Source organism: Lepeophtheirus salmonis, chromosome 3 (genome assembly GCF_016086655.4).
Source record: "Lepeophtheirus salmonis chromosome 3, UVic_Lsal_1.4, whole genome shotgun sequence".
NCBI lineage: Eukaryota > Metazoa > Arthropoda > Copepoda > Siphonostomatoida > Caligidae > Lepeophtheirus > Lepeophtheirus salmonis.
Genome location: NC_052133.2, coordinates 11,859,592 through 11,874,076, shown reverse-complemented (window position 1 = coordinate 11,874,076; position 14,485 = coordinate 11,859,592). Strand labels below are relative to the sequence as shown.

Sequence of the window (14,485 nt, the reverse complement as noted above, 5' to 3'; positions counted from 1 at the left end):
CACTGTTGTTGTCGTGCTTGGGTGTTCTGAGAGAGGCTTGTTATTAGCATCTTCCCGAGCATTTTGAAAGAGTTTGTACAACTTATATACAGTTTTTTAATCTTAACAGTTTCCCCGTACGCCACTGTTAACATTTCAAGTGTTTTGGAGAACTTACTTTTATTTCATTTTTTACAAAACATTTGATACAAATTATTTTATCGGGTTTTTTCGATATTGTCAAACACGCAAAAAACTTCGAACTTCTCACAAACAAACTTAGCATATCATCTGGGATCAGCTTCAAATGTTAATGATTTCCTGTGTATTTCACAGCTCCTAGCCATTTTACTTGCATTGTACTTGGAATATTCAGGTTAATATACAAGTGTAGGAGTAGTAACTCCTTCAGTTCCGTTTCTTTAGTCTTACTCAATTTTGGTAAAAGACAGATATAATATATAAGAGAGTAGTTTGCGATTCAATACTTTGGTCTTTATTCATTTACACATACGACCATACCAGTATTCAAGCAGGTCTACAGCGTTTAAATAATCTAATCTACTGACTTTTAAAAAATATACTGTTTTTAAACCTACACAGATAAGCTTCAAATTTTAGAAAGGTCATAATAAGCAAACTATCAAAAAAAAAGGCCTTATTTTCTTATACTACTCCAATAAGGATTGAAAATAATGACGGTTGCTGCCGAACTGAAGGTCAGCAAAATATCACTATTCGAGTTAAAATAAAAGCTAAATGTCATTATGTGAATTGTACAGTATAAATACCATTCAGAATGAATATAAATTGGTGCAAAAAATTGAATATTTCGTTATGAACTCTGCAAAAAAAACAAAAAAAAATCACGACTGAATAGAAAATCTACACGCAAAAATATATCCTATAAACTGAACTTGTGTCAACTGACCCCCTCCCGCCAAATGCCTTTAAAAAAAAGCAAAAATAAATTTATTGATAGGACGATTTCTAAAAAATTATCGGTTACGATTCTTATAAAAGTTAACAATTCCAACTATTCTATCTGATCCTAGCATTATTTATTCAACTACTAACGGTTTTAGAGTATTTTACATCTTATCATATTTTTACTTTCCTGTAAAAATCACTGGGTAGAGCTTTATAAGTATACTTGCACACTTGTAGGTCGACCGATGTTACACTACTACTAGCGAGTCTAACGGGTTTGCCAGTTAAGTAAAATGATCATACAAATTTAGAAAAGTTTGGTATTTTCAGAGATATGAGATAACATACAATAGTTACATTTACAAAACTTATTGTAAAAATAAAACAATTGCTGCACCGACGGCATGCCTTTAAAATACATTTCTTTACGTTCAATTTGTTTATTTTTATTTTTTGAGCATATGTTGATCTCATAATTTTTTTAAGTCAAAATTTATCTGTGTACATATTAATAAAATATTTTAATACATATAAGAATCTTATATATATATTAAAACTATACAATAAAGGAATATACCTTTAATAGATAGTAAGACGCGAGTTCTTTTATTTGTATGTTCCATTTAGACATCCCATAGTTAATTAATAATGATTATGTTTTTTTAGACTTTGTTTTTTTGGCCCTCAAAATGGCCGACATCATGTGAAAACACTCCATAACCTTGTATAAAAACAGTATTTAAAAATTTTAAAAATCAAATGTGTGTTCCTAAAGCTCTGTCAGGTACTGCTCTAGAGACTAAAAAAATTCATTGGCTCTTCACATCATTTTAATTTTTTTAAAGCTAAAAATGTAGTAAGTTCATTCTCAGGTAGGAAGCATCCAAGTATTCAGTAACGACTTGTGGGTGTGCTTTTGAAAAACTGAGAGTAAAAATAAGGGTACCTTTTTGAGTTATCCTCTATTACATTAAAATAATCTTTGTCAGTTATCAGTTCACAAATATTAACTCCGGGAAAAATTTGTAAGACAAAAGTCATAAATTCAGACGGTCGTATCTTTTATCTTAACGGAAATATTTCATAATTCTTTTTTCATAATATAGAAAAGTAATGAATAGGTAAATACCGGCGGTTAATAATTAAATATATGAATTGGAGTAGTAGAATTGGAAATCACAACTGATTTTACCGATCACTATTCCAAAAAAACAAATGATTAACTCATTCCAATCAATTGTCAACATGAGGGATTATTTCAGTTGGCATAAAGTTGGCGTACGTAATTGTTAGGGTTTTTTTGTGATACAGTGATTTACAAACAATTATTGATGTTGTTTATGGAATTTAATTCTTAAGTTGTTTCATTTAGTACTTACTTATTTAAAATAAAAGCTTTGTACTCAAATAAACCATCCTTGCCAACTACAGAAAATACCATGATAACAACTTCATACAAAAAATAAATGTTTGGCAGAGATAGACTTAAATTCCTATTAAGATATGGCTTATATATATTTTTTAAGTACCAGAATATTTTTTTATAAAAAAATACTTGTGCTGTATTCATTCTAAATTTCATATTTCCATTATTGTACTCATTGAATCTCCGAATTTATTTCATTTGTAACACGCATATATAAAAAAGCAGAAATAAATTTGTACAAAAATCCTACTTTTTCTTTTTCTAAAATTATGAGATACTTTATGTATTAAAAATATATAACATTAAATATATATTCTAAAATAAATTGAGTACCATACCTTTTCTTTATATAAAGGTCGTTATATTACAAATTGTATTTTAAATTCCAATTTTTTTTCCTTCTCTTCTAAACAATTATTTCCAACTGTCAACTTTCCAAAGTTTCACAAAAATTCTTTTAACAAATAAAGACCAAAGTTAAGATTTTTCTACATTGCTAATAAAACCAATTTGAATATAAAATATGCCTGTGAATATTTAATTTGTTTGAACTTTAATTTGCAAACGATGCTCATGATGAAATAAATAATATCTTTCTCTAATACTTCTTACATTCAATATAAATATTTGTATCTATATTTAGTGATGTAAATCATGTGTATTTTTTATCTAGCCCACTTTTTTGAAATTCGTAGTCTAAAGAATGAATTTTCTTTTCCTCCGTTGTATTCATTATTATTTTACTCCTAAGTAGTAAACTTATTTTCCTACAATTATATTTAAAACCTGATTGAACATATGCATTTTCTCACTTCACTTTATATCAAACTACACTTTCTGTCAATGTCATCCAAAAAGATAAATTTATGAGATTTTTCAAGAAAAGGTCCATTTTTACTCATTTTTTACTTATAAGGAATTTTTTTCAATTACAAAAGCTATACAGACAAAATTAAAATATTCTTTTTAAATCTAATAACATTTACCTACAATCTTTGTATAGTTTTATTCTTATTTCATATTTTTTAAGGAGAAAAAATGTCAATATATATATATGTCATCTAGGTAGATTTTGTAAGTAAGTATCATTTAAATTTATGTTTCTCTAAGTGAAAACAATCTATAATACACCATCTTAATCATAGGGTAAAAATAAATTTGAGTTTTGTTATTTTAATTTGTTTAGTCATATCTTCAGTGAAGTTGATGAAAAGCTTTGACTCATGTCTTGGCATAATATTAATTGAATGAGGAAGTTTATTTACTTCTTTTATTTCTTATTGAGTTGAATATTTATTACCTATAATTATTACTTTATTTTTTGATAAATTAATATTTAAAATAATGGACCTCTCTATTCAGAAGCATACTATAACTAAAGAACAAGATAATATACAACTAATCTTCTTTAATGCCTATATTGAATGACTCGGAGAGTTTGCAATAAAATTATTTGTCTGTTTTTAAGATAATCGATATAGTATTTATAATTTTCCATTTTTTTATTGGGCCAAAAAGAAAATTGTTTGAGCTGCAATAAATCGACTACTACTCCAAATTTGCAAAATTTGTATAAGAGTAACAGTGTAATACTACATTATTATTAAATGATCTTAAATTTTCAAGAATAAAAATTTGAAAAATAGAAATTTTATTATGGTTGTTCAAATTTTGGACACAAGCACTTGACGAGGTAAAAGTTTATACAGAAAAAAATAACATTAATAGTATTTTGGTAAAACGAAAACTTTAATAGATCAAATTTATCCTTTATATAACACAAAAGTAACACAAGTGTTTACACAATTCCAAAAAACAAACAAACATGTTATTTAAACTTTTCAGAGCATTGATTAATTTTTAAAAAATTACCTACTTTTAAGTAACATTTAAATAACTTTCTAAATCAATTATATTTATTGAGTAAATACTTCTTCGAATAATTTCGTATAGCTCTTAAATTAACCAAAAATAATTTTAAAAATTTAAATGAAAGTGGGTTTAAGTATTTTACCTAAAACTTAAGTTTCGGTAGAAAATTAATGAACATGAAAAAGCTTACTCCGAGGTAATTAATTCAAAAATCAGTCAAAGCTCATTATTGAGTATATTCGCAACACACAAAGAGACAAAGGTATACAACCCTTTATTAAAGTGTAATCACACATGTCAAATAATAAAGCTTCGAAAGTTCATATGTAATTCTAGAAATATGTACTAAAAATGCTGTTCATTAATCTATAATTAAAGCTATTACTATCTAACGCGATTCTCAGATTTTTGCTGCTGAATTTTTAAAGTATTATTAATCGCACATGTCAAATGGCAAAGTTATTTTTGTATAAGTTGAAACATCAAAAAGTATTAAAAAAACTGGTAATCTATGCAGAAATAGATAAATTCAGAAGATGAGTCAATGCACAGAATTGGGGGTATTCAAACCAATTGATCTAGTGGCGAAACGAACAACACATTAGATAAATATTCTAACAGAGTTGTGTTCTTATCCTGTGCATGGAAAATTGCTCTGGAGAAACTTGTCAGTGTGGAAAATTGTCATTAAAAAAATTTCATGTTATTAAATAAAAAAATGAGAATACCTCGTTTCAAAACTTATTTTGTGCAATTGCCAGATCATCAAAAAAATAAAAAAATATTACCTACACTTTACAAAGCATATTAAAATTACTTAAAAATGAGCCCCAAGTCCATGGGTCGTTTCAAACTACAGTATGTACACCATGCAGACTAAAACCACTACCGCCACTTCAAAAAGCATTTACCCCTTACTTCAAAATAAACCCCAGGCTCATGGGTAGAATAGGGATACAGTAAAAACATAAAACATGTTAAAGACCCCTACTGCTGCTTTACATACAAAATAAACACCTTCTAAATGCTCAAAAAAAAAAAAAAAAAAAAAAACAACTCAGGGACTGCAGGTTAATTAAGATGAATCCTAACCCATGATTATTAACCTGATAAGTCTCTTTGCCGTTGCCTCTGTCAACCCATGGTTCCAGGGTTCATTTTGAAGTATGATTTGTAAATTGTTAGCAGTGGTTTTTAACCTGCTTGGTGTCTTTGCCGTAGCCTTAATTAACCCATGGGCCTAGGGTTCAATTGTAAGTATTATAAGGGATCCTAAATGCTTTGTGAATCCCTTCTATTCCATTAAACAGGTTTCGGCCTTGGGTATTGTGATTATGTTAGTAAATTAGCAATTTTCTCCAGGGTAATTTCCTCCGATTGGTAATTTTCCTAAAACCGTCCAAGCAACATCTTTTTGTACGTTGAGTATATATACTTGAATATTAGTGCATAACTAACTACGTATCCCCTTTCAGTTTAATTAAATTCCGTGAAGGAAAAAACAAGTTGCATATGCCATGAAGGAAAATAATCTAAAAAAATACGACTATTATGTGGATCATAAAAAGCGACATCTTGTATAGGAAAACATATATTAATAGAGAAATGATTCTACTTAATCCTACGTTAGTGAACAAAGATATTGCTGTTAATTCCTTTGAACCTATATTTTATCGCCAATATTTTTCAGTATACTCCTAACATTTAATTATATAATATAGAATTATTTATTTTTCTTGACAATACCTTCTTATGTAATTATTTGAATGTTAGAAATATTTAATCGAAGTTTAGAAAAATTGATTAAAAAGTCAATCATTTGTTTTTTCTTTTGATATCTTGTATTCTTCTATTTTTTAATGTTAGAATTGAGGCGTTTCAATTTAGCTACAAAAATGTAGTAATACAGTATTATTATATATAATAAATGTGACCCCCATAAACACGAATGAGTACTAATATGATTCCCTAAATTCAGATTAAGTAAAAATATTTTATGTAAAATAAAAACAAAATGTTTTTTCTATAAGAATAACAAATTTTACCTATTTTAATGAACCTCTCTACTGATGTATTTTATTTTATTTTAAAATAAGGGTTTATTTTTTCTCCATTTCTAATATATGGTAAAAGTATTTTTAGTAATTTAATAGTTATTTACGATTGTAAAATGAATTAGTTAATCATACAAAATTTATTTGACAACATAATAATTATAATAGTTAAACTGTTTATTATGTTATTATATACACTTTTTTTTTTTGGGGGGGGAGGGAGGGAGGTTTTTTTTTTTTACCCAGTTGATTAACTGCGATATAAATAAGATGTTTACTAACAAAGGGCTTAGCTAAGCTCTGCATTTCACTATTTTGTTGTTAAGTGTTAATGGAGACTTATGCAGTACTAAAAGGTAGTTATATTGCTAAAGTCCTGGAGCAAAACTTCCAAGAGCTTACTAAGAATGGAAGAGCACAAAGTAGACTCACCCTCCCTTATGTATTTATAGGATTTGAAGCAGTATCAACCCTGGTACTTCTTTTGCAAATAGTTTATTTTGCAAATATTATATATAATGTTTCAAAAAGATTTGTTTTCTTTAGTATTTTTTTGCACTAAAAATCTTGTATAGTTTTATAGAAAAACAATACAATATGTGTAAATATAAATAAAAAGAATGATACTTTAGAACCTACCTCAGAATACTTTTAAATAAAATGCACAGAAAAATTATACTTTTTTTTATTGGTATGACAAAAAAATGCACAGAAAAACTAAACAACACGGAGGAAAAAATAGGTCGTGACTTTAGTGTTATTATGTAAGATTTTTGTCTACGGTTGCAAATATAAATGTAAATAACATTTTCTTATCTTTAATCATGTACAGGGGTTGAGTTTATTTAGTGGTACACATTTAATTGTCAGAGGTTTTATGAGAACATTTATTTGCCAAACTTTTCTGAAAATAGTGTATGCCACAACTTTTATTCAAAAACCCCCAGCTCTAGTAATTCCATTAATACAAGGCATAAATCCCTTGCAGACTGTGGCTATGTATTTAGACTTGAGCTTGGTTCACTCCTTATTGATAGAAGCTTCTTGAGACTGGATATTCCATTGAAGAGAAGAACAAACCTACTCTTCCAGATGCACCCAAATATATTAATTCAAGGGCTTATCATCTGAAGAGGAGAAAACTGCATGTTGAAATCCTCAAAGTATGGAAAGTTGTTACTCAAGAAGGCCTAACGTTGACATGGACTTTGTCTGGAATAAAAACAAAGTTGACCCTGGACTTTTCTTTGGCCAAGCTAGCACTTTCTTATCCAAAAATCATGAAAGCATCTGCATTGAACTATTCCTTCCTCTCCACGAAAATGGGAGGGTAGACTCCACAATACTCAAAACAATGATTCTGGCTTTATTTTTTGATCTGACGATATGTATAAGCTGGAACTGAGACATTGTCTGGATGTTTGGTTATGATGTAGCAGCTGTTCTGCTTATTCACACTAAAAAAATAATCATCAGAAAAAAGCAAAACTTTGCCTTATCTTTTTTTTTAGCCTAGTGAAAATTTAGATTCTTCTTTGCTCTGGCAAATAATCTCAGCTTGATCTGTTCAGAGATCAGATGCCTTGTTGTCTTACTCTGTGATTTTGGACCAATGTCATTCCGGGTTGAAAATAATCAAATGTGTAACACTAGATAATATCTACCCTGTATAAATGTGTAAAAATCAGCTGAGACTCTATTTGAAAATATATGCCAATTTTATGTACCAACATATTTAAAAAAAAAACATTATGGCTAAAATTTTTTACAAAACATAATGTAATGTCTTTTTTTTAGTATAACAAAGTATCACATATGTTATATCAACTAAACATTAAAGATTTTTTTATGACAGCTTTTAGTCATTTTTTTGTAATTAAAATTTGCATAATCTATGTTAGTGTTGTCATGATACAAATATTGTTGTACTGGTTTCGTTACAAGCATTTGATATTTCAGAACTTTTCAATGATTTTCAACTAACAATGATATTTATATATATATTGAATAAGTAAATTGTACTTAATATACTCAGAAATATAGTCTAAAACTTTAATTTTTTCTTTTTTCTTGATAAAATTTTGTCTCATCAATTATTGCATAAATATTACCTTTAGAACTTATGAACAGCCTCTAATTTATTTATATTATTTTTTTATAATATAGATGGAGATACAAAAAGATAGAATCTTTTTTTAAGCAATATCAAAAAATTAATGTGATATGTTTCTTAATAATTTAAACAAAACAAAAAAATATTTTAACAACTTATAGCATTAATGATTATTATTACTTTAGACCATAATTTGTGTGCAGATTCAAATCATTGAGTACACATAATTTTTTACTGTGGGTACATATCATTTTTTTTGCATGTTGGAACTAATTTACAAATGCTTATGTGGAATATCTCGGTTGAAATCTACAAGGCTATTAAATATTTTATTTATTAGATAGATACTTTATAATTTGTACTATTTTATAATGAGTCAACACTTACCAGAGTTGTTTCCAAGTAGTCGTTTGGGTTGACAAAGAAATAGGATTAAGGAGCAAAGAACTTTCATCATGATCATAATGTATTTGGAAGGAGATGGTCAGCTGAAATGATAAGGACAAAAAAACAAATTAGTCATTTTTATAAGAATATAAATTTGTTGTGGATCTGGATTTATTGGGTTCAGTAGCATAATTTCCTTTTACTAAGAAGAAAAAAAAACAAGTTTTATAAATTAAAAAGTTTTATTTTTGTTTATAGTCATAGTTGATATTTAAAATTTTGTTTTATATCAGATCTCTCATTGTCCATACATTGAATATACCCGACTTTGAATGTATTAATACTTATAGATTTTTTTGTTTCTCTTTAAATAACTTTTCATTAAAATAACTTAGAGGCATCATTATGTAAAACAAAAGGATACAAAATTTTATTAGCAACATATATTTTACTACAACTGTTTGTTATATTAGTTTTTTTTGGCAATTTTGCATAAATCTTACAAGTGTTGGTCTTTTTCGAAAAAAAATCATGTTTGAAGTACTCAATTTCAACAAATTACATCAATTTAGAATTTATGGCTGTCACTGGATTTATATTTAAGATTTTAAAATGAATGGAATACTTAACAAATGATATAAAATTGAAATGAAATAGTTAATAATATTTGTTCAACTTTCTCACACATAATTAATTTATTTTTCTTTTTAGGGTTTATTTTATACTATGTAAAAAGTAAGTTCACTAACGGAAAATAAAATGAATATCTAATATGTGTAAATCCAGAATAAATAAAAGGTTCTGTTTCCCCCCAGATTTGTATCCCTCTGGCGGAATCACACATTTATTATTGCTCACTTTATCATTTATCTTATGATGATTACAACAAATTTCATTTACGGAGGATCAGTCGTGTTTTGGATCAGCATCTACATAGAATTATGTATGCTCAAAAATCGCCGTCTCTATAAATTATTTGTTCAATATTTATCCCCTCTAACATTTTTCATTTTGAAAAATTATGACCTTTTTTCCTTTTTATAAACACATTTTTTCAACGTGTATTTTTTTAAATAACAGATTTATTTTTGTTTAATTTTAGTGCTCCTACGTCACTGCATAGGGTCAAATAGAAAATTACCATGAATTTTATATTTTCCCACATTATGTTATAATATTTTTTCATATATTTATGTGGAGTAAAAACCAAATATGTATTTGATTTTTGAAAATATTTTGTTGAATATAACTTAAGTATGTGAGCACTTTAGAAAGGGAGGGGGGGGGGAATCACAACATAAATTTACTATAATATAACTGAGTCAAAATATTGTTGTTTTTTTCTTTTATTAAATAACCCCCTAATTATATATTTTTATTCAAGAGACTACAAATATTGAAGTGCACAATATGCTTTAAACAACTGCTTCCTATAAAAATATTAAATGTCGTAAAAAGATATTGCTACCATATGTATTTATTATCGCAAAAGATCATGTAAGAAGAAGAGTTTATTGTTGCCTTACAAATACATTTAGCTTGTTAAAAGGGAGTTCTACCATCTCTACATAGTTAAATGTATAATCATAGCGGGACATTTGTAATAGTTGAATTGCGTGCGATATAATGTTTTGATTGAAGGTCGCAAATTGAATTTTTAAAAAAAATATGTTTTTATGTACTTTTGTAAATAACTTCAATAAAAGAAGAATTTATAAAACATTATTTTCAATAGGTTTTTTTAATCGTTAGTGAACAGTTACTCTTAATATCAAGTAACACTTAGTCTTTGCATTTCTTTACTAAAAATAAATGCAAAATATTTCATTTTAAGATTGTTTAATGACATAACCCAATCAAATTAATTAATTGATTAAGCTAAGAAGTTGATAAATTGATAAATGAAACTCAAGTTAAATAAATATATAGTTTAATTAAATTTTTTGACTCACATCCGATGAGGAAGAAGGATCAAGACTTACATTATTTTTTTGATCACTATACAATTGATTGATACCGTTATCATAATCAATAATTAGGATAGTTCTATATTGAAAATAATGAATGAACTTTATTTCAAAAACAGGAAATATTTAATTATTAGATATATCTTCTTAATACTTTCTACTTGATTAATAACCAATGGCAAATGTGGCCAGTTATTGTTTAGGAAGTAGAGTCAATCCAACAACAAAATTTGTATTTATATGATACTGTGGTTTACCTACCGAATAGTGATCATAGCTATTAATCAAAGTTGCAAAATGAAATACTTATAAATACTTGAGGCTTAAAAATTTTAAGCTACACTGTTACGTTTTCCCGGATATCAAACTTTTTCTTTGTATTTTAAAATTGGAAACGGTGTTAATAGAAGGTTTAAAATTCAATCATTACAACCTTTTAATGATAATAAAATAACTTTGTCAAATGAATCGAAGAAAATATTATTGGTGGAAGATTTTTAGTTTTTTTCGAGATATTCCGAATATTGGCACTTTGCTGGATGATTAATTAGACGGTAAAGTTTCATTATGTGGAGGAAGTTTTGAGTTTGTTTGAGAGGGGAGGGACTCGGAGCCGATTGTCAACTGAGGGTTGAAGCCAGATAAGATCTCATCTCATTATGTAAGGAACGACAATTTTTTTGTATTTTGGCTTCCTCTCTTATACCACGGATCGAGTCCTCTGCTATAAAAAGACAAACTCATAAGCTAATAATGGAACCCTTCCTTGTACTTTAATGATCTTCCAAAGGGTCAATTGTCTGAATATCTTGAAAAAAAGTGGAGATCTTTCTCCCATTTCAATGAAATTTTCCTCACGTCGCTTAACTTCGTTTTGAGAAGTTATTTTCATTGTTTTTGAATGTGGCAATAATTAAATTTCAACTTATTGCTTAAACGTTCCTCATTTGTGATTTTGAAATAGAAAGTATTACACACTGGCCAACGAATATAGTGTATATAAACTTTTTCCCAGCCTCATGTCGCTTTTTAGATACCACAATTGACTTATCTTCGTCCAATTCTCATTTGTTAATTTTCGTTTTTATATAAATAAACAGATCATATTTTTCCCAACTATATTCATACCCCTATGAATTTATATTTAGACCAATCAAAATGGTTTTCCCTCTTATTGTGATTTTATTTGGAAAGTTATTTTCTAATAATTAGGTTTAATTATATTTTTTTTTCAAATAAAGTACAAAAAAAAACAATAATTATATATGTACTTACCTTCATATTTCTATGTAAGAAAAACTTTTAATAATTTCTTTGTCTTTCTTATAATACTTTTTAATATTTAAAAGCATAAATTGTAGTTATTTATTATGAGGAAAAATAATAGTACATATTGAAAGGGATATCAGCTAAAAATGGACACTTTTTCTATCTAATTTTAACAATTTTTTGGGACACAAATACCATATCAGAATTATTCTAGCGAGAAGTTTTTAGATATAAGGGAGAACAAGGTAAGTTGTAAATTCATACTACGGTTGACAGCAAGGCACTTCATTTTTTTTTTTAATTATGCAGATTAAACCTGTTTGATCCTCTTCTAATTTGTTTATACTATCACCAATCTTTTTGTATTCAATATTTTTCATGGGGGATGCACGTGTTAAGATCAATATGGAATTTAGTTTTACCTCTTCTCCATTGTAAATTTTAGTAAGTTGTTCAAAATTCTTCGATGATTTATTTTTTAATTGTCCTTTATTTTGTAATAATACTACACTTAACAAAGAAAACATGTTTGTTTTTGTTTAAAATTGTTTATTTTTAAAAAAATTCTTATTTTATTTTGCATAATGTAGCGAAATCCATACAACAATTTTTAAGCCATTACTTAGCTTGAAATGCATTTTTTGCCATCAAGAAGCAGTGTAAAACACAATTTATTTTTACTAAGTATCAATGACGCAAATTTAAACAAAAATGTTATATTTAATTTTGGATCAATCTAAAAAAAAAAAAAAAAAAAAAAAAGCTGCAGTTTTATCGGTCCAGGGCTAATACAATTTGCAACTCTTAGGATTGATTCTTATAGGTTTTTATGGCAAATAAAATAGTTCAATAACTAAGCCACAAGAGGTTTGTGGCTACAAACGAATAATACTTAAGTATTATACATTTCTAGCTATCGTTTATTATTTTCTTCATTTCTTAATTAATCCTAGCTAGGAGTAAAGAAAATAGAAACATAGCTATTATCGTAGGCCTTAAGGACCAACTGATCGGTCCTTATGATCACTGAAGTGTAAAAAAAAAAGATAGTACCAAAAAATAAAAATACCGAAAAGAGGATAAAAAGACGGATTTGGTAATCGGATCCCTTTCCTATTTTAGGTCCTAATGTGAATTGACCACTCCAAAAGGTTACAAATACTTTTTTCTTACAAAACAGTTAACAATTTCCTAACTGGCATAACTTTGAACCAATATATTATTTTTATGGTTTACAGATATAACAGTAATTGTACGATCATCACAACGTGTTTGGGTGTCTTCAAACGCTTTGAGACAACTTTTAATTATAATATGCTCATAGGTAACCAATGATAGCCAAATATCGATTCTATAATCCAATGGTGTATTTAAACACCCGAGTATACAAACTAGTTTAAAAATTAAAATATATTGTAACTTTTTTTTTGGCTTATCTACATAACATCATTTTTTATTTTGATATAAAGTTCTTTATAAATCGATATTTGTAGGGTTATTCAAGGAATTAGATTAAAAGAAAATATATGTGGGCCTAAAACATATTTTTTTGCGTATTTTATTTTTATTCTTGTGTTGCATTTCAAATCACAATAGTTAGTGATTATGTGTATAAAATTAGACAATTATAGATCCTTTAAAAAAAAAATACATATTTCCAATAGAAAATAGTTATTTCATCTAACTTAGACAACCATTTTTATATTTTATTTTTGTGGGATAAATTAATAGTATGTTGCCTACTAATAAAATAATAGTTAAGGAATATATTTTATGCATCAAATTTTTAAAATTTGTTCATAAATGAATGTTCCATGACCCAAAAAAATGAGCAAATGCACAATTTTACTTCGTTCTCTATTTCAAAAATTTGGTTTATTTTTTTTGAAATGTTGGTTGACATAGTCCAAAAATCTTCTTTTTGATAATAAATAAGAAACAAAATATTTTGTATCGAGTGTAGCCCGGGCTTATTTTCCTGTATGTACAATATACATTGTAAGTTTTTTAAAAGTATTTTTAGAAGTGCAAAAAAAATATATTTCTAAAAAGAACTTTCTTTGTGAAAAATGGACAGTTGTATTTCTAATCGTCATTATTTGAGAAAATCAAATTAATCTCATACATTAAATTTATTTTTTGTAATCCTTTGATGGAGATGGTGTGTTCCTTGTTGTTTTTACACTGATAAATATAGAAATGACCTTATATTTAGGTAGTTTATAAAAGGTTTTTTGGCGAACTGAGTGTTTAAAAAAAAAATTTTTTTTAACAATATCTATATGATTTAGTGTTATTTTTCGGTTTGAAAGATCAAAATGTTAAAAAAAAAACAATTTATAAGAATTGCAGGTACATTTCAGATTGAAAATAAATTATGTATGTTTCTGTATATTTTTTGGAATTGGGGAAAATGCTTTGTAAGCGGAAAAGAAATGACGAATTAGGTAGATTGAAAGTCTAATAAATATCTCACTTTTTAATTAAA

General features: G+C 27.1%; 1 protein-coding gene across 2 annotated transcripts in view; it reads right to left on the bottom strand.

Annotated features, from left to right (window-relative positions):
• The window catches only part of dpr12 (defective proboscis extension response 12), a 382,253-nt gene that overhangs the window by 179,438 nt on the left and 188,330 nt on the right, over positions 1 to 14,485 (bottom strand). For both annotated transcript variants that reach the window (XM_040708020.2, XM_040708021.2), the window contains exon 2: positions 8,762 to 8,862. In XM_040708020.2, coding sequence (XP_040563954.1) covers positions 8,762 to 8,837 — 76 coding nt within the window. In that variant the 5' untranslated portion in view covers positions 8,838 to 8,862. The remainder of the gene's footprint in view (positions 1 to 8,761; positions 8,863 to 14,485) is intronic.